Source organism: Helicoverpa zea, chromosome 31 (assembly GCF_022581195.2).
Source record: "Helicoverpa zea isolate HzStark_Cry1AcR chromosome 31, ilHelZeax1.1, whole genome shotgun sequence".
NCBI lineage: Eukaryota > Metazoa > Arthropoda > Insecta > Lepidoptera > Noctuidae > Helicoverpa > Helicoverpa zea.
The window spans coordinates 13,111,302-13,136,617 of record NC_061482.1 but is presented as its reverse complement, the minus strand read 5'-3'; the positions used below and the strand labels follow the sequence as shown (position 1 = coordinate 13,136,617).

Genomic DNA, 25,316 nt, shown 5'->3' with positions numbered 1-25,316 from the left:
GACGCGGTCAGAATGCAAAGCTAACCGCTTGACCGCGTGACCGCTTCCTGTCTGATAGATCCTTAGGTAGGTATTGAGTTAACAAAGGTAGTACCTAACAGCCTTACTTATAAACGTGAATTAAATATAAGTAATACTTAAGGGCTGTTTAAGAAAATTCTTACTTATAAACGTTGCTTAAGCATGTCTTAACTAAAATTTAATCACTACTTAAGACTTTAAGTAGTGATTAGTTAAAATGTTGCTTAGAAGATGATTAGTGATTTTATAAGTAAGGGGGTTAGTAGTTAACATTAACGTATCTGATAGGACTTATTTATATACCTAATTCGAAGGAACACCTGTTCTTTTTTTTCCTTTGATAACCGCAACACTTCATTGTACATTCAAAAAGTACTCACTCGTGTAGTTCCGACATCCTCCAGCCGAGACTCCTCTCTTCCAGGCACCTTGGTGCATCTTCATCTGCCACTTTGATTTGTCAGCTAAAAATGGTTCTGCTCTACAGGTCTCTGAGTCCAAGTGCACTACTTCGATGCGTGTGAAAACGCGTTGAAATTCCGAGAACAACATCCATATGCCTTTGGGTGTTGAGATAAAGCGGTCTCTTTCTTGCTGAGGGATAGTTTGCCAGCTGAAAATCGTGAGTTTTATATTCACACTTGTAGAAGTATATTAGAAGAAAGATCACAGTTGGGGTAGTTCTTAGCTAGATAAACAGGTAAGTAGATTCAATAGAATGGTCCCCCAACTGCGACACCTTATTTATGTTCTGCCTTTACGGGTCGTTACATGAGATTTTTAACATGGTCGGGTTTTTGTTTTTAAATAATATTTTTAAACTAAGTGGAAGTAAGTAGAAAGTTGCAGGTTTACACTGTGGTTACTGAATGCCCTTGTGCGTCGAGTAAAACAGAGTTCCGAATGAAATTCATGGGGAAGAAATGATAACTTACGAATCTGGGTTCAATACTATGTAGGGCACGGGAACTTCTCCTATGCCGAGCGGCCGAAGTACACGCACGACGTGTACTAGACCTTTGGTGCTTTCCACCTGCAAGTTAAGAAGAAAATCCAAGCTATGAACTGTAGAATAGTCTGACATCTCGAAAAAACAAATTTAAGAAGAACCTTATAAAATGTTATAAGTTATCTCTTACCTGTTCCACGTTCAATACAACGTAATTCATTTCGGATTGAAGCTCGGGAATTTTATCTTCAGGGGCCTGAAAAGTTTTGTTAAAATTATTGTTTACGTAGCAAACGACTCTTTTTTACCTATTACATTAATTTTTTGAGAAAATTCTGTCAAACTTTAAAAATAACATATTCGTGGGTGAATACGTAGGCAGGCTTTTGGTTAACCAAAAGTTATACGTCCCTAAAATTATTTCGCAGTGACACGGTTAATTGGATAACATTCGCATCGCACAAAGGACTTCTGAACATAGCACTTTCGCTGCGATTATGTATATTTACACTTAATTTTACACGATAGACTTTAACAAACACTACCTACCCGTCAAAAGAGGACCATAGAAGGATTTTCCTAAGAAGATTGTTAAATCTCTTACACTCGGAGACATTTAATGATTACTTAAGTCACTCCTTAGTGACGGGTTGCCAAAGAAATGGCTTACGTAACCATTAAATGTCTCCGAGTGCGGGAGCTACTACAGGATAGTATGAATACTTACAGTAGCCACATGGTGTGCAGTAACGAGACTGGTGTTTTTTAACAAACTCCTCAGGGTCTCGGCATCAGTCAGTTCGGTCATCTGCAGCGACTCGGTGATGCCCCCCGTGAGGTCCGCCAGCCCGTCAAGTAAGCTCCCGTATTTTAGAGCCTCGTAGGATCCGTGCAATCTGAAAAAGAAAGATAACATCTATACATGCTTGTTAATATTATAAAGCTGAAGGAAAAGTGTGTTGCTTGAACGAGCTAATCGACAACTTTTCCGAATTGAAAAATTCTTTCAGTGTTATATAGCGCATTTATCGAGGGAGGCTATGAGCTATTTTTGACCGGGTTTGTTGAGCAGCTCCCACGGAACGCGTGTGAAACCGTTGGCAGAAGCTAATGTAATATTTTAAATTACGATTATCGTAGGCATATCAATGCATGATATGAGTGAGCCAAAGTAACTAGTCAGCAAAGATTTCGCGAGACAAATCTGAAAGAAATATCTGCCTAACATTTAAGTGTAGGTAGTTAGTGGAAGCTCTATTATTTAAAATGGATGACGAGAATATTTTATAAAATTTTTTTTTTTAGTGTTCTCCGAATTATTATCTTCAGTTTGCTATTCTCTACCTGTATTTAACAAGTTGGGAAACTAGCCTTGATAGCACCGTTACTGTCAAGAATATCTATCAGAATCCTTGTCCAATTTTATTAATCATCTCACTCGTTTGCCCGCTGATGCGGTCGTGCAAAGCGGGGAGTGGTTTGTCTTGGAGAGGGGAGGGGAGTATGACATATCGATCGCTCCATCACTAACATTAAAAATACATACAAGGCATGACATTCCCCTGACACGAAGAGCTATAGTGGCTTAGTTAAAATCGCGCGGATCGATGCATCATAACGCTAGCCATATTATCCTTGGCACCTTGGCACCATCTTGTCATGACGAGTTCTTTCCAGTTTTGAAGGTTCGATAAACTATTGGGTCCAGGTGGTCATTTGTAGTTACGGGTAGTTAGAAGTCAGAACGTCTGACAATCAGTTTTACCAAGGTTGCCCGGGTAACTGGGTTGAGGAGGTCAAAAAAGTGGTCGCTCCTTGTAAATCACTGGTACTCAGCTGCATCCTGCTAGACTTGAAGCCGACCCCAACATAGCTAGGAAAAAGGCTAGGCAGATGATGATCCACCTGACCTAAAGCACAGCTAGGTCATACGTGAACAAAAAACTAAATAAATTTACAAATTAAGTCAAACCTACTTAGCATAAGCCTTTTCCAGTAGTGCTGGCCACATCTGTTCCGTGTGATTGCTCTGTAGGAATGCAAGTTTGCCGTTCACGGTTGGCAAGCGATCGTCCACGAGCACTTCTAGCCATTGTCCACACCACCATAGACGAAACCTGCGAAAATAATCGATTATCTACGTTAAGTCCACTTTGTAATAGGTCCTCGTAAAAAGTTGTTTACGAAAGATGTGGATACTTATTTGAACTGTTTAATTTTCCTTGGATTTGAATACAAGTGCAAACCACCCACGAGTGTGACACAACGTAATCAGTAGGCGTTGAAAACTTCACATTATTTACTTATATGGTGACTGATTTTCTACTTATGTGACTAGCCTTTTCCTATGAATAGACACATACCGTCTTACCACAAAAACTTTTAAACGTCAGTTTAAGCCTTGTCTAAAAAAATGTCAAATTATGACGTTGACATATGGTTCATTTTGCAGCCACAAAATTTTTAGACAACTGTAAACCAGGCGTTAAAGTTTTTGTAGTAAGGCCAATAAGATCTAAGCCTGAAAGATAGAGGCTAGGTAGATGAAGTTTCCAAAAAATCATTTTATTTCAAAAACTGTGCTATCAACATGTTCCCTCAGACCCTTACCTAAAAACGCCAGCGTAGGCTTCGTCGACTCTCTGGTCGGCGGGAACGACTCTGTAGAAAAGACCCTTTGTAAGGTACAGGACGCCCAAACAGGAAATCATCCATTTGTCACCTGCAACAAGAGACTTTGATAAAAAACTAGATACGTCGGCTATCAACGTGATTAAATGAAAAATTGATTTTATAAGGTCAGCTCAAGATCTGGTCGACGAGTACTTTAAAATCTAGTTATGATCAAGTAAAACAACTTACACGAAGAAAAAAATAGTAGATAAAACTAATAGGATAGCAAAGCAATGACGCATTGAAAATAGACTATCATTCGCAATAACAATGGTACTAATACAAAACCCGAGTATTCTACTGGCCTTATAAAAGCATTATATTGATCGTAGGTAACTCAAGCTAGATCGTTCTATATCGTAGCCATTCAAAGCATGCGCCGACGCAAGTAGGCCGTGAGAATGAACGGTGTTTATTATGTAATTATGCACTTCCTGACTTTTATTCACTTACTTTCTTTCCCTTTCTGAACATCGACGTGTTCTAGATCCAGTAGGATTGATCAGATCATAGCGCGGTTTAGGGGGATAATAGTATTAACTTTTTCGACTTGTCCTTTCTTTGACGAATAAATTAGATCAAAGTGCAGGTGCTCATGCGGTTGCAATATTATTTTCAGACAGGACGCTTAGACATGAAAGACTATAGACCTCTATAGTCTTTCATGTCTAAGCGTCCTGTCATGTCAAAGAAAAACTGGTGGCTATAAGGATAGTTTTGGCCATATGATATTGTTGCCACAGAAGTGTCAAGCCACGCACCAGTCTGTATTTCGGTTCAGTGGATTGTAGGATCTTTATTGAACATTCAATGAACGCACTAGTCATTCAATTAAATCGCAGATTAAACCAGATGACTGAGACAGACACTTAGGGCGCCAAAGCATTAAAGCTTTAATAAAGTACTTAAAACAATTAAAGGTATTTTGATAGACGACAGTTAAAGATGGTCTTCTTCTGAAGAATTTCGTTACAAATGGTCCAAATACTGGTATCTATGGCGCAAGCACAGCTGAAATTAGTTTCCGATCTGCGCTCAAGTAACCCTTATATGGAGATTCAGTCGAGTACATGAAAATAGCTGAATATTCCAAATGTTCAGAATTTTGCTTATTTCTTGTTATCTCGTATCGTATTTTGTCCGTACATCTACATAATTTTAATTTTAGCCGAACAATTCTCAGCGAATAAAACAGACAAAAAGACTTTCTTTTCTTATAATATTTCATCTCCCAATTACTTTTAATTAAACGATATTAAAAAATTCTAGACAAAATATCTGCAATTGTAGGTTTTTAACTTTGGGTATTTATTACCGACAGATCACATCTCGCGCTACCACTCGGAGCGCGGGAGTGACCCGTCTGACGCTCTTAGCGAGTGATTGTCCCTCGTTCGCCCCAATAGGCCAGTGCAATGCTATCAAGGATTATATCGACAAATACAGCATTGCGAATAGATACGCCTCCTATTAACAAATACATTGATAAACCATGCCAAAATATATATAATTTTCCTAAGTAGACATAGTTCGCGCGACACAACTTTGCAGTTATAGATTTTTTGTTACTATGTAAATATGCAGGATTAACTACTTATTATTATGTACATACATGAGGACATACCTAACATATTTTTAGAAGTTAGTGTTATCGTTATTGCAACTTATCGATACGGTTTCAATGATAACCATCTCTACTAGTAGTTAGTATTTGCGACATGCGCAGTGAGCGATTCACACACGTTAGTACTTGGTACCCTATTATAAGTGGATATTATGTATCCAAGATTGTACAAATAAATATATGTGTAGCAGATTTCGTGATTTGTACTTGCACAGCACAAAATAAATCAGCGGGCGGTACCATACATCATGAATACTTAGTCCCCGCACTTAGTAAACGTAAAAATATAGATTTTAGAATCACTGAAAAAAGACGCGCGCGACACTAAAATCAGTCGCTAAATGCCTCTAGATGCCGTTAAAACAAATTATCTGGTGACATTGTATAATTTATTAAAGTAGGTATGGTCCCCATTTTACCTCTCTGCACCGTCATACCCATCTTCTCCCATATCACCTACTGACTAGAACGAAGGCTATCTGCCATCAGAAGCCGCCAGATTGGAATCAAAGCAAAATTTAAATAAAAAATGGCGCCGAATATAATTATTAATTATCTTAGCTCACAAGTCACTTTGTAAACCTACTGTATAGCCTTCGCCAAAAATACAGTTTCTTGAGAGGTTTCTTGTTACATTAGCCCCTTAAATGAATAAGAGAAAGCCCTCAAAATATGGATCATCTTTATACAATTATATTATTTTATTATATATATGTCATGTTGATATCTTGGACAATGGACATGCATGGACATCGCATCTCTGGCTTATATAGGGTCGTTGTGAATGAAACCCGTAATGAAACCATCTAGTAAGGAAAACCGAATTAAATACAACCCCTATTCTTATTCCTTGGTACTGGTTTTTTAAAATGGAATTTTAGGAAAATACGTGTATGGTAATTCCCAAGTCATGCAAATCTACTCATAGTCCTCAAAAACCCTTTTTAGCGTTCCATACCCAAAGGGTAAAATGGGACCCTATTGTTTTCGGCCCTCTGTCCGTCCGTCCGTCCGTCTGTCACCAGGCTTGTATCTCATGAACCGTGGTAGTCAGAGAGTTGAAATTCTCACAGATGATGCATTTCTGTTACCTGCTACAACAACAAATACTGAAAACTAGAATAAAATAAATATTGGGGGGAGGGGGGCTCCCATACAACAAACGTGATTTTATGCTAACGGCAACAGGTAGATGCTTGAAATATTCATGCACTTGGCCGGTTTTTCCATTCTCCGACCGATAAATATTTGAGACAATAAGTTAAAAGAATCTAAATACCGGAATTGGTTAGGTATCTCTACTTGCTAAATAATCTAGACAAGCTTTTAATGTGGGTCAATTGTACGTATGCACTACGTACGTCGTACATTTCTGGCAGTGTTTTACGCGCGATCCTATTTTAAATCTATGGTTTTACGTTTAGCCAGAAATGAGGTCTGTAGGTCCCGGCTGTCATTGAACATCCTTGGCAGTCGTTACGGGTAGTCAGCCAGTAACAAGGGGTACTGGGTTGGCCGGGTAACTGGGTTGACGAGGTCAGATAGGCAGTCGCTTCTTGTAAAGCACTGGTACTCAGCTGAACCCGGTTAGACTGGAAGCCGACCCCAACATGGTTGGGAAAAAAGACTCGGAGGATGGATGGATCGGATTGATCGTTGTGGTAGGTTTGAGGAGGTCGAAAAGGCAGCCGCTCCGTGTACCTACTCAGCTGCACCCGGTAAAAGTCGACCCCAATATAGTCGAGAAAAAGGTGATTCCGTTTAGTGTACCTATAATAATAATTATACATAATTGCTAAATGTTCCTGAGTGTATAACAATAGCGTCCTAAGGGCGTCGTCAAAAGGCTTGACTAAACTGACAACTTGAGTCTTTTTTTAGTCGGTTTAAAAACGTATTTATTCTTCCTCTAACTCTAGGAAGTCGGTAATTTTATTTTTAAAGCTAGCAAGAACCTTAGGTACATACAGAAACAGAACGTGTTCAGGTAACCAAAAGACATAATTTGTGCTTTTCTTTAACTTCAGATCATTTTAATCGTAGCATGCATCGTTTGTCCGGTAGAGGCGCCACTTATGCAAAAGCTAGTATAGAGAGGTCAAACCAAGGTCATTGAAAAATCCTTATTCATATTATAAATGCGATAGTAACTGTATGTTTGTCGCACTTTCACGTCATTGGTCAGTTTTACTCATGTGCCGATTCAAATTACTTTTGGGAGGTACAAAGACACCTAGTCTAGTCTGGAACCTGAGAAAGGTCCTGGAAGTACCTATTTGTCTCGGGACGCGGGTGGAACGGCGGGATATAGCTAGTTAATATAATAATTATTTTGTGAGAGTATTTGATGAGAGTGCAACGCACAGAGATATATCGGCATTGCACTCTCGGGAATGGGAGGCGAGGGACGAGGCTCGCAATATTGATTTATTACGAGCCGAACTAAATATAGATGCACTAGGTAGAGACCTACCTATGTTGAATTTACCGGGACAGCGTTATTGCCTCACAGTTGGTTTTATGTAGGCACTCACTGTTAATTTAGGTACTTTCGTTATAATATGACACTCCAGACATCTTTTATGGTTTGACACTTAAAGGCCTCTGGCACACTTTCAGATTTTTTAAATTTTTAAAAATTAATATTTTCAACCGTCATAAATATATCTGATCGGTCTCTATTGCAACTTAATAAATGAAAAAGATAGGGCCAGATGGAATACCAGTGGAAGTGTGGAAATTATTAAAGATGGATGGATGGAAATGGCTGGCTTTATTCTTCAATAAGTTGTTGCAAGAGGAAACTATACCAGACGAGTGGTGCAATAGTTTCCTGGTGCCCATTTTTAAGAACAAGGGTGATGTGTTGAATTGCAACAACTATAGAGGAATAAAGCTAATGTCACATAGTATGAAAGTGTGGGAGAAAGTTATTGAAAGGAGGCTGAGAGAAGAGAGTGATATCGCACGAAATCAATTCGGTTTTATGCCTGGTCGGAGTACAACGGACGCTATATTCTGTATTCGCCAATTGTGCGAAAAGTACAGGGGTGCACACAAAAACTTGCATATGGTGTTCGTTGACCTCGAGAAGGCATATGACCGGGTGCCTCGTGAGGTTTTGTGGTGGGCCCTTGAGGAGAAAGGTATACCAGGGAAGTATGTGCAGTTGATCCGAGCGATGTACGGCAGATGCCGTACAGAAGTCCGGTCCGCAGCGGGCACTACCACCAGCTTCAGTGTAGGTGTTGGCTTACATCAGGGGTCGGCCCTCAGCCCGTATCTCTTCCTGCTTGTAATGGACGCGCTTACGGCAGAGATACGGGAGGAGGCACCCTGGTGTATGCTTTTCGCCGATGACATTGTTCTGGTGGGGGAGAGTGGGCCAGAGGTCCAGAGTAGACTGGAGGCATGGCGGCTGAGACTGGAGACAGTGGGTTTAAAGGTGAGCAGGAGTAAAACCGAATACCTTCATTGTGATTTTGGCGGTATTTCGGGACCCATGACCATAACCCTAGCCGGCATGCCCCTACCAGTTTGCTCCGACTTCCGGTACCTTGGTTCACTCGTCCAAAGTGACGGTGAGGTGAACAGGGACGTTACGCATCGGATCAATACTGGATGGATGAAGTGGCGACAGGTAACTAGCGCTATTTGTGACCCGCGGATGCCCCTCAAACTGAAGGGCAAAATTTACAAATCCGTCATTAGACCTGTCGTCCTGTATGGATCGGAGTGTTGGGCATTGAAAAAGACGGACGAGAAGAGAGTGCATGTAACAGAAATGAGAATGCTGAGATGGATGTGTGGTGTTACAAGAATGGATAAAGTGAGGAATGATTACATTAGAGGAAGTCTGAAAGTAGCGCCAGTTACAGAAAAGATGAGAAGTAGAAGATTGTCGTGGTATGGACATGTAATGAGGAGGGATGATACGCATGCAACAAAGTGTGTGCTAAGTATGAATGTAGATGGATGGAGAGGAAGAGGAAGACCTAAGAAAAGATGGATGGATTGCCTGAAAGATGATATGAATAGGAAGGGAGTGAGTGTCAGTATGACGAGTGACAGGGGAAAATGGAAGAAAATGACATATTGCGCCGACCCCAAGTAATATTTGGGAACAGGGCAGGAGAAAGAAGAAGAGGTGCCACCTATAAGATTCCAATTGCCATCAAAATTTGAAGGCGGGCAAATCACATACCTATTTAGGCCACAGATTACTATAATTATTGTTAGAAAATAAAATAAGATATAAGTTATGGTGGCCTAGTGGGCAAACAACCAACCCTTTAGTATGAGAGCGCGGGTTCGATTCCAGGTCAGGCAAGTACCAATGCAACTTTTCTAAGTTTATATTTACTTTCTAAGTATATCTAAGACACCAATGACTGTGTTTCGGATGGCACGTTAAACTGTAGGTCCCGGCTGTCATTGAACATCCTTGGCAGTCGTTACGGTTAGTCAGAAGCCAGTAAGGCTGACACCAGTCTAACCAAGAGGTATCGGGTTGCCCGGGTAACTGGGTTGAGGGGGTCAGATAGGGCAGTCGCTTCTTGTAAAGCACTAGTACTCAGCTGAATCCGGTTAGACTGGCAGCCGACCCCAACATGGTTGGGAAAAAGGCTCGGAGGATGATGAATTCTTTTCAAAGTTAAAATAGGTACCTAAATGCGTGTAAGGTGGACAAGATATACCTACATAGATACACGCATGTCCTTTATGTAAATACCTATATGAAGGTAGCACCGTACGGCGCAAGCTCACTCGAGCGCCGGGCGCTCCGGCCCGGGCCCTGATTCGAGCTATTTCCAGGAACACGAGGTTTAATAAACTATGTACCTGTATACAATTTTAACGCCGTGCATATTATTATATACTTACCAGAGAACGGCAATGCATATTTTGTGTACGTACCTACCTTGGGTAAAGATTATGTTGTTATGTATTTAGGACCTAACCACTCTGACGTTATAGTCAAAGCTATTGAATCTGTGTTCATAGGTTACAAAGGTTAAGTCTAATATTAAGTCTCACTATGCCCTGCTCGTACAGATATAATTAGTAACTAAAACTACGTCATTCAAATATCTTCATGTACAAGATAATTTCCCATGAAGACATAGGTAATACCGAAGTTGCTTGCCGCAAATACTCTCAAGTTAAGCGCTGGCCAGGCGAGACCCTCCTATTATTTGATCTTTCCTAAGAGGTCACACTAACAAATCCTATTCCATTTAGCGACAGTGTACCAATATTATTTAAATTGAGTTTACAGTGACTCTAGACTGTTCTAACTCTAAAAAATGCTGCTGGATGAGACAGGTGTAGGTAGCTGAGTACAGTCAACATCGAATCCCTGGTACATTCGGTATATATACCTACCACAAAACACAGCACGAGATGTCAATATATCAGACAATTTAGGACAGTGGTTCATATACCCGGAAACCAGGCCAAGGCTTTGATGCACTTCGGCCCGTGACGACCGCTTCCTTGCCAGAAACCTCTTAAAAATTGTTTTTACACAGCTGCTGAAGCCTGTACGCGGCGTAACCATAAGAAAAATAACGGTAGAAAGTAACCTAATAGCTTTCCGACCAGCTCTTGCGCTACAACTGCCCGTGCAGCACCGTAAACTTTTATTTGCGAGATAATATGCTGATTGAACTATGAAAGATTGGACGTACCTACTGTTTTCACATACGAGCACATTCTGCTCTTAAAAGGTCTAGACGTTGAGTTCGACAGAGGCGGTGTCGACGCGAGGAGAAAGTTTTTCAGCATCATATAATGCCATTCGCACCATTTATTGGAGACAACTTCTAGGGGACATCTTTAAAAGACGTACCTGAGCAAGAGACCTCTACGACCCTAGGAGAGTTCAAGACGATGAGATAGTCTGCGATATAGGAGTAGGACAATTTGCCCCAGTAGACTATCCAGGATAGCTATCTTCCTATCTTACTATTCAGGATAGCCAAACCCACTCCAAGAAGTCTTTAGAGCTCGAGGTGGCAAGAACCGTTATAAGTTTTAACGAAAACAATCTAAGGGGTCTAGATTTTTCGTAGTCTAAAATTATACCTTTATGTCGACGTTTCATAGACAAGTTTATGTATTGGGTAATTTTTCAGCTCTCTCCAAATGTGATCCTAATTTAGCAACTTTTTTGTAAAATAAAAGAAATACTAGGTAAGGTTAATTGTGCACAGTTACATTCTGAAGCTCGAAACGAGTGGATCAATTTTGATGTCAATACTTATGGAAATGGCCTGGACTAGCCTATATGGAAATAACTCCTTATCCCAAAATCCCAATGTAAATCCAGTCACTAAAGCTAGTTTATTAAAAAGCCAGTTACTTCCAAAAAATAGTTTTATTTCCTATAAGAGTATTACATTCGTATTTTTACGATTATTTTTAAAATCACATCAAGACATTTATGAATTACATTCAATAATGCGAACTTCTTAAATAATTTATCATAATCAATATTGAGATCACCACGACAACAGAGTACCTACGAGTACTACATGTGTATCCAATTAAAATAACATTTTTCAAAGTTAAGAACAAAATGCAATATAATAGGTAGTCAAGTCCCTATAATATAAACAGCTACAAAGTCTTAGTTCTCTTAACTTAAAGTTATATAAATACATACATTATAATATATAGTTAAGTTACATCAGAATGTTTTAAACATTGACATTAATTTGGTAAATTGAGTAATATTATTTCTAGGACTACCTCTACTTCGTAATTTTGGCACAAAAATGCTTTTTAGCCATGAATGAAATAAATAAATTATCAAGCTAGACAATATTCACACTGGCAGGTTCAACCATAGGCATGAATCTGAATAACTTATTTTTAGAGCAATATTACTTACAAATACAAAACAGGTTTCTACAACCATTTAGGTATTTAAGAAAATGTTAAATCATGATAATTTTTTACTTTAAATAATCAACACCTTTAGGTAAATGAAAATACATACTTAAAATTATGCTTATTTATACAATTTTAAAGCTTGAAAACGATAAACTCATTAAATATTTTTCTATCTGAAGAACCATTTAAGTATTTAAGAAAATGTTAAATCATGTTACATTTTTACTTTGAATAATCAACAGCTTTTGGTAAATGAAAATACCTACATAAGTACATAAAATTTGATTAAACAATTTGCATATTTTTAAAACTTGAAAACAATAAACTCATTAAATATTTTTTTTGTCTGGAGGTAAAGTTAGTAATTTAAGTGCATTTTGATATATATTTTTTAATTAGTTGAGTTTAACCAATAATTTTTAAAATCTTACCAATTGCTATGGTTTTGTTTTCATCTCTCAAAGTGAATCTGCCCATTTGAGCAAACTCTTTGAACAAACAGGCACAAACAATCTCTGCACATTCTAGCCTCATGACTGCAATCTGTTCCTGCTTTATATAACGAGGCCTTGTTGTAGATTTCTGCCCAGTCTTTTTGTCCACTAAGCAGATAAGTGATATGACTGTGACTTCTTCATGTGCACTGTGAATATGCATGACTGCAGAATAACCAGCACAAATAATAGATTTGTGTTCCAGTACTACCACTTGTGCATCAAACACTTTCACAATTGGAATAGGATTTGTAATATCACAAAGAACGAAGCCAGATGAGATTTCCTCCTCTTCTATTCCTTTTACTTTTATTTTTACATTTTCTCCTGGGGCAATTGTTGTTACTTCAAGATCATCAGACCACATTTGGTCCACAATAACTTGGACTTTGTTAGGCATGAGCAATAGGGCACTTCCCACGCGGATTACTCCTGCTTCCACTTTCCCCATGAGAACAGTACCCATATCTTTAAATTTATCAGCAACTGGCATGATGAAAGGGCCATCCATTTTGCGGCTAATTGGGGGTAATTCATCTAATAGTTGAATGAATGATGGCCCACGATACCATTTGCAGATATCCTCAGGTACTTGATCTAGTATGCCTTGTCCAGTTTGGCCAGACACAGGTAAAAAAGATAAATCCCTTCCTAGGATGAAGCCTAATCTTTTGAGATATGGTAATATTTTGTCACGACACTCATTATATCTTTTTTCATCCCAGTTGACAGTAGGGTCATCCATCTTGTTAACCACAGCGATCAAATGTTTGACTCCAGACGATTTAGCCAACATAGCATGTTCCCGAGTTTGACCACCACGGTCAAACCCAGTTTCAAATTCGCCTTTACGTGCAGAAATAACTAAAACTGCAAAGTCTGCTTGGGCTGCACCTCCAATCATATTAGGCACAAAGCTCTTGTGGCCAGGTGCATCAAGAATAGTGAAATGCTTCTTTTCAGTCTCAAAATATGCTCTGCCAACTTCAACAGTTTTACCCCTGTCACGCTCTTCTTGATTAGTATCAAGAGCCCAGGATAAATACCAGGACTCTCTGGATTTTTCTCTTGCTTCTCTTTCAAGCTTATCAAGAGTTCTATGATTGATCATCCCAGTAAGTGACATAATTTGCCCACCTAATGTGGATTTTCCAGCATCAACATGCCCAATAAAAACTAAATTGACATGTTCTTTCTTGCTGCAGTTATCTACATTGCGAGCCCGTCTTTTTTTATTAGTTCTCTTGGAGACTTCACAATCTTCTTGGTTTTCTATTTTATTTGGTTTAATCTCATGAATCATTTCAGGTGTTTGTGTATTATTTGTTCCAAAAGGTTCCCAGTTTTGGTAGACAGCAGTTGAAGAAGGGTCTGAGATAGATAATATTTGAGTAAGTGTTGATGCAGGTTTCGGGGCAGTTGGCATGGGAATATCTTCCAAGAGTGTTGGTGGCATGATAGGAGTTTGATAATTGCCACTGAAGTGTAGATTTTCTGCATAAGGAAAATAACAATATAGCATTGTGTTATCTTTCGGTGGCTCATAGAAATATGCTGTTGATACTGAAGGACCATATATAGCGGGTAATAATGGAGGATCTTGAGAAGCAGATAAATTTGCATCAAATGATGAATTTGATCCTCCAAATGCGCTTGGGTACAGCACATCAGTTTCCATTGCGAACATTTCATAGTCGGTGTTTCTATCAGGAGGCGGTAAAGGTGGCGGCGGCCCATCGAACTGAGGCGCTGCCATTGCGATCTCACCATAGCAATTTTCATCTATTTCGACACTGTCTTGATAACAGACATATGGATTGCCTTGCAGGTCCAAGGAGATATCAAGTCCAACCGGCATAAATTCTTGGTAATGTAGGTAATGTAGGTTTGCAGCCTGTAATTGTAGTTCTAATTGCTGTGCGTCACTCGATGGTACAAACACGAATGCGTTCACATTCAATTTGGACATATTTGCAGTGATTTCGGTGAGTGATTCGCTGTTATTATTTTCTTGAATATTGTTGGTATCCATTTCTTCCTGCGGATTCTGCGACGTTGCAGGCAGATGATCTTCGGGATTATTCGACATTGTTTCGATCTAAAAATTACGAGTCACAAATTATCAACAAGATCGTTCTTGGCGTCATGTAAAACACGACTGACTGGACTGGGCGCCTATCTGTCTGTGTACAGTAGTATACTCACTCAATGTAGATTGAATACGAAACAAACAATGCGCAACGCAATGCGCCGTGTTTTATTTAACAAAGCCGGGGGGCAGCGGCAGCAGTGAGTAGGCAATTCCCGCGCTTTGCTATTATGAGAGCAAAGACAAAACTAATGTTGCCAGATTTTCATATATAAATTACACGATTAATCTTTGAATAATCTGGTAAAATGATTCGAAATTCTCACTAAAAAAAAGTGACTCTCTCTGCAATCCTTTGACGGTTAATCCCTAACTTCAAAGTTTCATAAATATTTACGTAAACATTCTGTTTTAATCCTTCAGTGTCAGTAAGGCGCTTTCTAGACAGTTAATATAAATGCGCAATATCACTATCAAAAATATTGTACAATTAAAATTTTGATTGGTCGCAAAATAAATCATTGCGATATTTTGACTATTAATCCTAAACGTCAATAAATTTGCGCAATATCGTAATTTTGCAGGATTATATTGCACCTCTAGGGAGAGCAGATAGATAAACAACTGCACAGTCTAGGGAAAAAATTATGTTGGTATGATTTACCTACTTTGCCTAATATAGACAAGCTGCAAAGCTGAATTCTGTTTACCTATATTTTATGGTGTGTATGTTTTTTTAGTATTTCTGAATAGATAGTAGAATACCATAATATTTTGGTGTTGGATTCTTTGAATTCACTCTAGGCAGAATCAAGAAATGACGATGATAACAAAGGTGAAGCGTGAAGCTTTTAAGTTGATCTTATTAAGCCAGAAACGTGCATACAATAAGTACATGTCAATTAAAAAAATTATAAATATTAAATCTGGTAATGCTTCGCGCCGTTGAACAGTATCTAAGATCAAACATAAATAAACCTTCTTCTTGTACCACTATTTATGTAAATTGGTGGAAACCTCATCATGCTTAAATTAAATATAAAATAATTTTCCAATTACCCCAATCTGATGGTGAATTTTGGTAGCAGGCAAGAGTTTCCATATTTTTACTGTATACAAACAAGACACTTTGTAATTGAATTGTAAATTATCTTCCGGCAGATGACTCTATTTAAAAATGCAGCTTTAAAAAGCAATGATATACTCTTAAAATCGGAAATTATAGGAGTTATCCAGTTTTTCGGTTATTTTATGAACTGCTAGCAACACTTGAACGAAATGTCAGAATCAATGACTACAATTTAATATCAGAATATTTAACATTGGAATCAAGATTCGACAATCGAAATGTAATGTAAACAAACAAATGAAAGCATAAGTATGTATAACTGTTGTTATTTTTATGGTTCTTATATGACTACTAATTGGATACCTAGCTAATAAATGAACGTATTCTTCAGTACGGAAAAAAAACTCAATCACAATTGTGTGGTATTTCGCAGTACCTTATTATAAACAGGGAAGAGTAACATAGTAACAGTACCTACTGTGTGTAATTGTTTTATCCATACTAATTCACCATAAGTTTAATACGATTACTAGATTATAACTTCAGGCATAGACCTGACCACAATAAGTAGAACCAAGTTCTGCAGATGAAAAGAGAAATAGTAAAAGACTTAAAAGCAGTGAACATAAGTCAGTCTTTAAAAAAATGTAATTTTTGCCATGAATTATAAGATATTTTCCTATTGTCAATAGCATTTCATTCCATTGCATTATGGTTTCAGTATGGTGATGAGGGGTTCCAGATTTCCGCAAGCTAAGTAAGTAGAAGCAATCACAAGTGTGACTACTGGATTGGATGAACCTCGGACAGTATCCAGTTATTCACCATAAATGTATGATAACAACGGGCTTTAGTATGAATGAAACTAAAACACAATGTATTATTAATGGGATAATATTTATTTGAAAGGCCACTGAGATTTCAGCAATAAATACTCTGCTCAATGAAGTATAAGCATGCTTCCAACTAAGTATAATATGAATATAAGTATTACCACTTATAGAGAAACTGTTTAGTTCAAAGAACCATTTTTAACTGAACAACCATTGACATGAAGAAAACCTGGAAATAGCATGCACGAAAGTGCTCTGAAGTCAGGAGTGTCACACAAAATTGTAGCCTCCAATACATGTAAGTGTGTATATAGTTTGTTTGCAAAACAAAATAAAATTAACATAAAAGATTCAATGGCATTTTTGAGAGAGAGTGAGCTTAAGTAATATAAAGAACCTCTGTGGAAAATCATTCAGTAATATCTTGTAATCCAGAATTGAGACTGAGTAAATGATGGACTTGTTATGGTATGTATATGCTTCATATAAAGCATTACAATAGCATCATAAGCTTACAACATTGTCTGTCTTGGTCGTACATGTAATCTAAGATTAGACACTACATACTCCTTTTTTTAAAAATTTTGCAATTTAATGTTTAAGGGTGTTTTCAAGAGTTGGTGGTTGACTGCTGCAGTGTCATACCAAATGTCTTGATGCAATAAATGAAACAGAGCTATGAGTATTCCTACAATTCATAGAACCATTCTAAAATAGTAAAACAAATATCTGAGTGTGCTTTTAATCTTGGGTAAAGTGTATAAAATTACAAGTTTTATAATGTTAAAAAAAAAACATTTGCAATGCTATAGTTTTTTTTTATTAATATTGACATTGAGGAAAAAGGGTAACACTAATGTTATGTCTGTGCTTTTCTCCTGACTGTTTTTGGACTGGGAAGGTATGGTGGAAGTCTTTGTGGTGTTTGGTTAGAAGAGGGAAACGCTAGTTAGGCGCCGTTTATGTTTCTTCAGTAGCAAGATAAGTGGCAATAACTCTCCCCTTTCTTTAATTTTCAGAAAATTAAATGGGTCCTCCATGGTCTTAGCACCAGATCCTGACTTGGTGACAATGGAACTACATGCTCATCGTTTTTATTGTGATTTTTTTACTTAAGCTAGAAACAAATGAAGGAAACAAAAGTGCAGCAGTAATGACTACCTAATGCTGTATCATCTGATAAACAGTTTAAATACTTTGCATGTTACAACAACTTTACCTTACAAGGTAAAGTGTATTGATACCATATTGAGACACTAGAAAAAATTCCATCCTATTTCTAAACATTCATTTTTCGCAAATACAAATGATTTCTATTTCTAATAAATTGTTTGGTCTGTACCATTTTTGTTTGATTCTTAAGTTCTTCATGTGTATTATATTTTATGGGAGGTTTCAATCGATAAATTCATCATCGATAAAATCAATCATTTATCTGTGGGCAGGCAGAGTGCATGTTGTAGCAAGATATTGGATTCAGAATGTAAGTAAATTGGGTATGTCATGTCCCGTTCAACCAGTTCTTTTGTCTGTACTGTTATAGTATGAAGTAGTATTAGAAATAGCTTATTATATCCACAGACCTAAGGACGAAGATATGGTATTATTTCAGTGTGGTAGGTTTCACTTCCTCGATTATTTCACGACAGTTCCATTATGCAATGAGTAAATATAGGCAATTTTATGTTACGCTAGCTTTGTCTTTGAAATTGCGAAGCGATATAATTTGCAGAGCAGCATAGGTTAGGTTCTATCATCCATATCACCTCTTTGTGGGCGGTACTATTTGGTGGTTTTGTAACGCCAGCATAGGATACTTACTTCATTGAAATCAGCATAGGATACATGGAGGCATGTGATCCTGATCATCAGTGAGAAATTCCATAGTTAAGAATTGGTTACCTAATTAAGGCGCTAGGCTGGTTACCAGCTTCATGGGTATAGGTAAAAATAGTTATACCCACGGTCCACTGCTTAGGCCTACCTACCCATATATCCCATTTAAGGTACTTATTTATAGCGTGTGATTAAAATCATTAAGTACTGTGCTAAGTGTTGACACTTCCTTCACCACATCTTAAGTCGCAACGCAATAAAATAAAATCAATCATTCGCTTTAGAAGACAAGATTACCTACATACTTACTAAAGGTACCTTATTATCAGTTCCTAATAATTATTTACCTTATAACTCAGATACCCTAGAAGTTTTGCTCAGAAAATCGCAACAGTATACTTTTCCATCACCATTTATTTACCCTTGTACTCACCTAATTTACCGGGTATGACGTCAAACACTTCGTTTCTATCGTGTATAAACGATGGATTCTGGTAAATTTCCTGAAAACAAAAATAAACATGTTTTAATTCATATTTACTTAATTGAAGCGTTTAATTTTTGAGCTGTACTCAGATGTCAACTTTTGTGACTGACATTTAGGGTTGCTAGATCCAGTTTCCCAATATTAATTTAATTTGTTAGATTTCCTTTCCCGTCTTCCTGAGGTGCATCAAACAATACTACAATTGTAAAACGTTGAAGTGCGATTGTTTAATTCTTCTAGGTTATTAATGGAGACCCATAGTTTTTTTTTAAACATTAGATGTCAAATTCAGTTTAAAAGAATTGTATAATTAATCGAGATTTTTAATGAGAAACACTTTGAAATGATCAGTTTACTGTAAAAATAGTTTGTGGTGCTTAAAAACAAAAATGTGGTGCAAAATCGGACTATTATCTTAAATAGTAAAATCTCCTCTTAGGCCGACAACTCTTTCATCATCTGAAATTAAAGAGTCAGAGTTTGCTCAAACGCCATCTACCAATCCAGCTAGGTACTACATACAGTCTAGGTATATGGGTATGATGCGTTAATTGCGGCAAATTGCCATAAAAAATGGGTAAGTGTAAGTACCTATGTTGCTTCAGTCGCTAAGGTTGAAGTTTCGACTGGAACTGGATAGAAAATGAAGTATGGGTAGCAATCTGGTATTTAACTAGGTCCAAAATACTTTACCATATTCATTTGGCAAAGCATCTTAAAATAATGGGCTTGTGTTTAAACACCACCCAAAAAAGTACCTATTTTACTACCAAAAAAATTCTAAACGGTTACCAAAATGGATAAATGGTCACCAAATAACGTTTCCAAAAATATTATTAGGTAAAACCATTTTTTCGTATTATTGACTACTAAAAAAATATATGGACGCCTTTAAAATACACTTTAGACCAAATATTATATATTGTCACTACTTAGATGTTACCAATTATGTAATACCATTACTCCTAATTTGGTCATTTTTGTTAGACTAAAAAAGCTAACGATCGCTAGAATATTTCCCAAATACCAATTAATATACTGGGGTTCCCAAACGTACGTCGCTTATTTATTGTTATATGAATTTGTGTGTAATTCAGTAGTAAAATGTAAGCACGAAACATGCAGCAAGCATGGCTTCTGTCACGGCTCCGGCACTGCGGGGCTCCGGCGGTCCCATGCGAGCTTATCGTCGCAGATGGTTTTCACGCTCACCACCGCAGCTTCGGCTTGCTGGCCGGCTCAGCCGGCCAGCCACAGCCGCGGCGGCGAGCCTTAAAAACTACCTGCGCCTCAGCTCGCAGGCCGCCTCGCCCCTCTGCGCCTACGCGGATTTTAATTGCACTCTAGGGGTAGGGCAGACAAGACTACGTGAAGTCGGTTTTGCAGCGATTCGTTTTCGTCACTAACTTTGATTTTGGTAGTAATATTAATCTTTTAGTTGGATAGAATTTGGTGACCATTAATCCATTTTGGGAACCAAAAATAATATTTGTGCAAGATTTGCGATTTTTCTGATGTTATTTTATTTTTTTGGATCATAATATTATATACTTTAGTGCCCTTTTAATAAAGTCAATTTATTTTTTTTGGAGTTGTTTATTTTATTTGGTGCCTCAGCTTAGAGTCTTAAAAATATTTTTGGTGATCGCCTAAATTATACCCAAAATAATGTCCCTTTCTTTTATCGTTTTGATGGATTAATTAATTTCTTTTTTATTGATACCTATTATATTATTATATGTTACATAAGCACTAAATAAGTAAACAGTTTGCTTGCGTTTTCATATATATTGCATACCTGCCTAGAAAGTAACCGTTTTTAGTATCAGTTCAATAAAAGTTATCAATTTGACACGTTGAAAACTACGGTTTTGTAAAAAAAAAATATGATCTCATCTACAAACCGAATCTGTAAAGTTATTGAATAGCAAACTATTTAGGTTAGATACAAATCTTTATTCTCATCTTAATTAACTCGTACCTAATGTAATATTTTAGGGTCCGTTCAGATAGACCGGCTCGGAGAGGAGAGTAAATTCTTAACGCGTTGAAAATCGGGTACTTAGTATTTGAAGTAAGGTTTATTTTTGCATGTGCACTGCTTTTGTCATTAAGAATGCTCGAAAGCGCTCGGAGCTGGTTCTCAGTCTTGCAGACGTTTAGCTCCGATTGCGTGTCACGCAGCCGATCGGGGCTCATCGGAGCCGATTCCGGTCTGTGTGAAAAGAAAAATGCGCGCCGATGCTCTCCGAGCCGGTCTATCTGAACGGACCCTAAGCGAATGAATACAATTGGTTATTGTTATTGTCAGTAGATATGTACATTCTTCTTCTTCTTTCTGCCCTGTTCCCAATTTTATTCGGGGTCGCCGCAACATGTCTTCCGCTTCCATTCTTCCCTGTCACTCGTCATACCTACTGGCACTCACTCCCTTCTTATTCATGTCATCTTTCAAGCAATCCATCCATCTTTTCTTAGGTCTTCCTCTTCCTCAGTCAGTAGATAAGTAGGTACATATTAGATGAAATCTAAATGCTTTTAAAATGTAGCCCAAGGGTATTTAACAATGGGAAATAATAAGTGTAGCCACAAAATTATTTATTGGACACATGATTAAACTTCTAATTTTATAACTAAGCAACGAGGAAATGACATAGCCTCTAATAAACTAATTCGTCTTTTTTACAACGCCAACTACTAGAAAGCTTCAATAAAAGATCATCAATTATTGTAACTTGTCCTTCTTATTTATACATTGTCATCTAATTTACTTACTCGGCCTCATTTTTCCAAACGAGATCAACGTTTTTCTTGGCTCGTTTTTTTTTGATGGTAGAATTTAATTTGGATTCATTTTATTTAGCATATTGCCATTTGTAACCTACAATTAAAAAACATTGTATTAAAAATTGAAGTTAGTGACGAAAACGAATCGCTGCAAAACCGACTCCACGTAGTCTTGTCTGCCCTACCCCTAGAGTGCAATTCAAAACCGCGTAGGTGCAAAGGGGCGAGGCGGCCTGCGAGCTGAGGCGCAGGTAGTTTCAGCGCTCGCCGCCGCGGCTGAGGCAAGCCGAAGCTGCGGTGGTGAGCGTGAAAACCATCTGCGACGATAAGCTCGCATGGGACCGCCGGAGCCCCGCAGCGCCGGAGCCGTGACAGAAGCCATGCTTGCTGCATGTTGCATGCTTACTTCCATGCTGGGTCAATTAATATGGGATGTGTTATATTTTCAACAAAAAACTCAGTAGGTACGAGTTAAAAAATTAGAAGGTAAATAAATATTTTTATGATGTCATTTAATACTATTTAAGAAGTTTACTGTTAGAATGCATGCTACAAATTTAGATGCAAAAAAATAACCATCATGCTGAGTTGTATTTAGAGTGGAAGATAACTCGTGGCTAAGATAGTATTATTTAGATGCTCGACGCTTTATTAATTGTGGCTGACTGTGTGACTTAGTAATTTAGAAGGCAACATACATTTTTAGGGGCGAATAATGATATTAAAAAGAAGCCTGTTTAATTGGCACCCTTTAACAATAGCTACCATAGAGTTTGAATATCAATAGGTTTTATTTGATATTTTTAATTCTGGCCGGCTTCATTGTTTTATTTTATTTCGAGGTAAGTCAAAAAATTATATTACGATTTAAAAATATGGTCAACTGATTTTCCCTTTCGACTATACGTCAATCGGCTGTACGGTCTTTCGTTTACCAACATATTTGAAAACTTTTGTTATGTGAAAGGGTTATATGTACTTCTCAAATGGTAACATTTAAGTCCAGGATCTGAGGATGGAAATCTTGAGAAATCGAGGTCAACCCCCAAAAAATTTAGGTTTGCATGCTTCGATGGGTAAAAGTTGACACTCCGACGTATGTCTGACAACAGTTTGGGGATGATCTGATGATGGAGACAAAAGAGAATCGAGGGAACTTCACATTGGTATTTGTTTACTGACTGAGCTGTTGAACGTGTTTGGGGTGCATATTTTTCGCACGAGTTTCCATTAATGTAGGTGGTGAATTGAGAAGCTAAAAATAGTTCTGGATCGATGTTAAGAAAAGTATACTTGGATACACGATACACAATAGTGCTTGCTATAGTTGCTTTTTAGTAAAAAAAATAATATGGTGTAGTTCTAGCCAAACTTAATGGCATGTAGCCTACTTACATATTAATAGTTTAATAATTGGCTTGGTAGTTATTTTTTAAACAGTAAGATTCATCATGTCATTTAGCACCTCGACACAAATGAGTGTTAATTTTGAAATCCGCCCAATACAGGTATCAATGAACTAGCAAGATAAGCATCTTGTCCGTCTGTGGGCAGCAAGGACGACAGCCGCCCACTGGCAGCAATATACCTCTTACTCTCACACATTCCATATGAAACATTTTACTATTATAGAAGACCCGTTAAAAATGTTTCTATAAGTACTAACATTACAAAGAGAAATATTGCAAAAAATATTTTTGTTTGTTTGTTTGTAATGGATAAACTTAAAAACTATTAGACCAATTTTAATAATTTCTTCACTATTAGAAAGCTACATTATCTGTGAGTAACATGAGCTATATTTTATCTACCGGGATAGTTCCGGCAGTAGTTCCTACATATAGGACGCAGATGAACCGTGGGAAAACGGCTTGTCTTTTATTACATAAACAATTTACGTAATGATCATCTTTTTTACATTGGGGAAATTAATATTAATTGGTTTCTGACCCAGTCATCCCTAGGTTTTATCGGAATCCTAAAGTAAAATTCACTACACGCATAAAGATCAAAAATCGGTCGTCCCATACCATCACTATCCTTCCACTGTGGTGCACAAAACATTCTTTATAACAGGATCTTCAAGATGTATGACATGTCTATACCATAACACCTGGTTTGCATAGGTATAGTTTTTCCGTCACCGCTTTCATACTTCCTCTCAGGGGCCCGATTTTCATAATTTTACTTAAGCAACATACGATTCACGTTCGACTGCGATCCAATCCCGACTCGATTACGATTGAAACGTATGTGGCATTCCGCTATTTTTTCTTTGAAATAAACGTTTTTATCTTTTTCTGTCATTCAATAATGAATCATTTTGTCTGCAAATGATTAATTATTGCAATATGATTGTAGAGCAAACTACCGTATAGACCAAAATCACCAAAATAGCAGACCAATCGCAAACCAATCGAATGTCGTTGGAATACGATTGGTCTTATATTAGTAGCAGAATATCCGATATTAACTTAGGAGAATCGGGCCCCAGATCTACCAAGTACCAGTGCAATAGCTACTTTCGGCTTTACCCAAGTACCTAAATATGTATAATTTAGAGATAGTTTGTATTAAATACATAAGCGCTATCGTTGGTTTTCATAAAGGTGCGAAATGTACTTTGAGTTATGTATTGCCTATATACTATAGGTAATATAGCTAACTAATATGTATAACCTATATGCTACAGGTAACTACATTATGTATGTAAGCAGTTTGTGGGATAAGTACATATTTGTGTAAAATATATTGACACACAATATATTTTAAACAAATATGCACTTATTATGAGCTTATAGCTCATTCAGAGCTTAAGCAAGTTCGGAAGGCTTTGGTATGACAGCGTCAATATTGCACCCCAAAAAGTCAATTTTGTTAATAATACATGCTCAGATTTTCCTGCGAATTCTTCGTGGAGTCATTTTTTAGTACTTACAGTTTTAAATACACGCCACATGTGGATTTTGCGATCTTTAATTAACTAACACTTCATCTACGTTACAATGAAAAAAAGGCACGTAATTATTTTGTTTTCTTAGTCATTATGAACCTTTGGACGCGTAGGAAACTCGCTTTGCTATATTGAGTAATATTTAATTAAAAGCCTCAAAAGATTCAGCAGAATCGTACATATTTGGTCGATGCTGCTAATGTATTGCAGACAGTCATCATCTGCCTAGCCTTTTCCCAACTATGATGGGGTCGTCTTCCAGTATAACCGCATATAGCTGAGTAGCAATGTTTTACATGAAACGACTGCCTATCAGACCCCTTCAAAAACCAGTTACCCGGGCAACCCATTGTAAGTCTGGCTGTCAGACTTCGGCTTCTGACTACCGAACCACGTACTCGTATTGCAGACGTGCGAGTCAAGATATTAATATGCCAAATGTCTTAAGTCATGAGCGTCGAAGAGTCTGGTCTGAAGAAAGGTCTCTCTAATCAGTAGAAATTCTTCGCCGGTCTCAAGTTGAACTGACTTGAAGAACAAGGGTTTTAATTCAACTTTTTATTTTGGAAACCCTTCTTGGCAGTATCATCATTATGTAGGTGCT

General features: G+C 37.6%; 2 protein-coding genes and 1 long non-coding RNA gene across 3 annotated transcripts in view; 1 reads left to right on the top strand and 2 right to left on the bottom strand.

Moving 5' to 3' along the window:
- The window catches only part of LOC124645241 (calpain-C), a 48,581-nt gene that overhangs the window by 4,566 nt on the left and 18,699 nt on the right, over positions 1 to 25,316 (bottom strand). The window contains exons 3-9 of the mRNA XM_047185033.1: positions 18,919 to 18,988; positions 3,581 to 3,692; positions 2,947 to 3,087; positions 1,698 to 1,866; positions 1,161 to 1,226; positions 957 to 1,054; positions 402 to 634 (exon numbers count right to left, since the gene is read on the bottom strand). Of these exons, the coding sequence (XP_047040989.1) occupies positions 402 to 634; positions 957 to 1,054; positions 1,161 to 1,226; positions 1,698 to 1,866; positions 2,947 to 3,087; positions 3,581 to 3,692; positions 18,919 to 18,988 (889 nt within the window). The remainder of the gene's footprint in view (positions 1 to 401; positions 635 to 956; positions 1,055 to 1,160; positions 1,227 to 1,697; positions 1,867 to 2,946; positions 3,088 to 3,580; positions 3,693 to 18,918; positions 18,989 to 25,316) is intronic.
- Positions 11,628 to 14,960, bottom strand: LOC124645240 (eukaryotic peptide chain release factor GTP-binding subunit ERF3A-like). The gene is made up of 2 exons (XM_047185032.1): positions 14,864 to 14,960; positions 11,628 to 14,756 (listed from the first exon to the last, which is right to left on the bottom strand). Exon 2 carries the CDS (start codon positions 14,745 to 14,747, stop codon positions 12,570 to 12,572), a length of 2,178 nt encoding a protein of 725 aa, XP_047040988.1. The 5' UTR covers positions 14,748 to 14,756; positions 14,864 to 14,960; the 3' UTR covers positions 11,628 to 12,569.
- Positions 15,892 to 17,990, top strand: LOC124645245. The gene is made up of 3 exons (XR_006986190.1): positions 15,892 to 16,125; positions 16,538 to 16,947; positions 17,669 to 17,990. It is a non-coding gene; the product is annotated as an uncharacterized LOC124645245 (long non-coding RNA).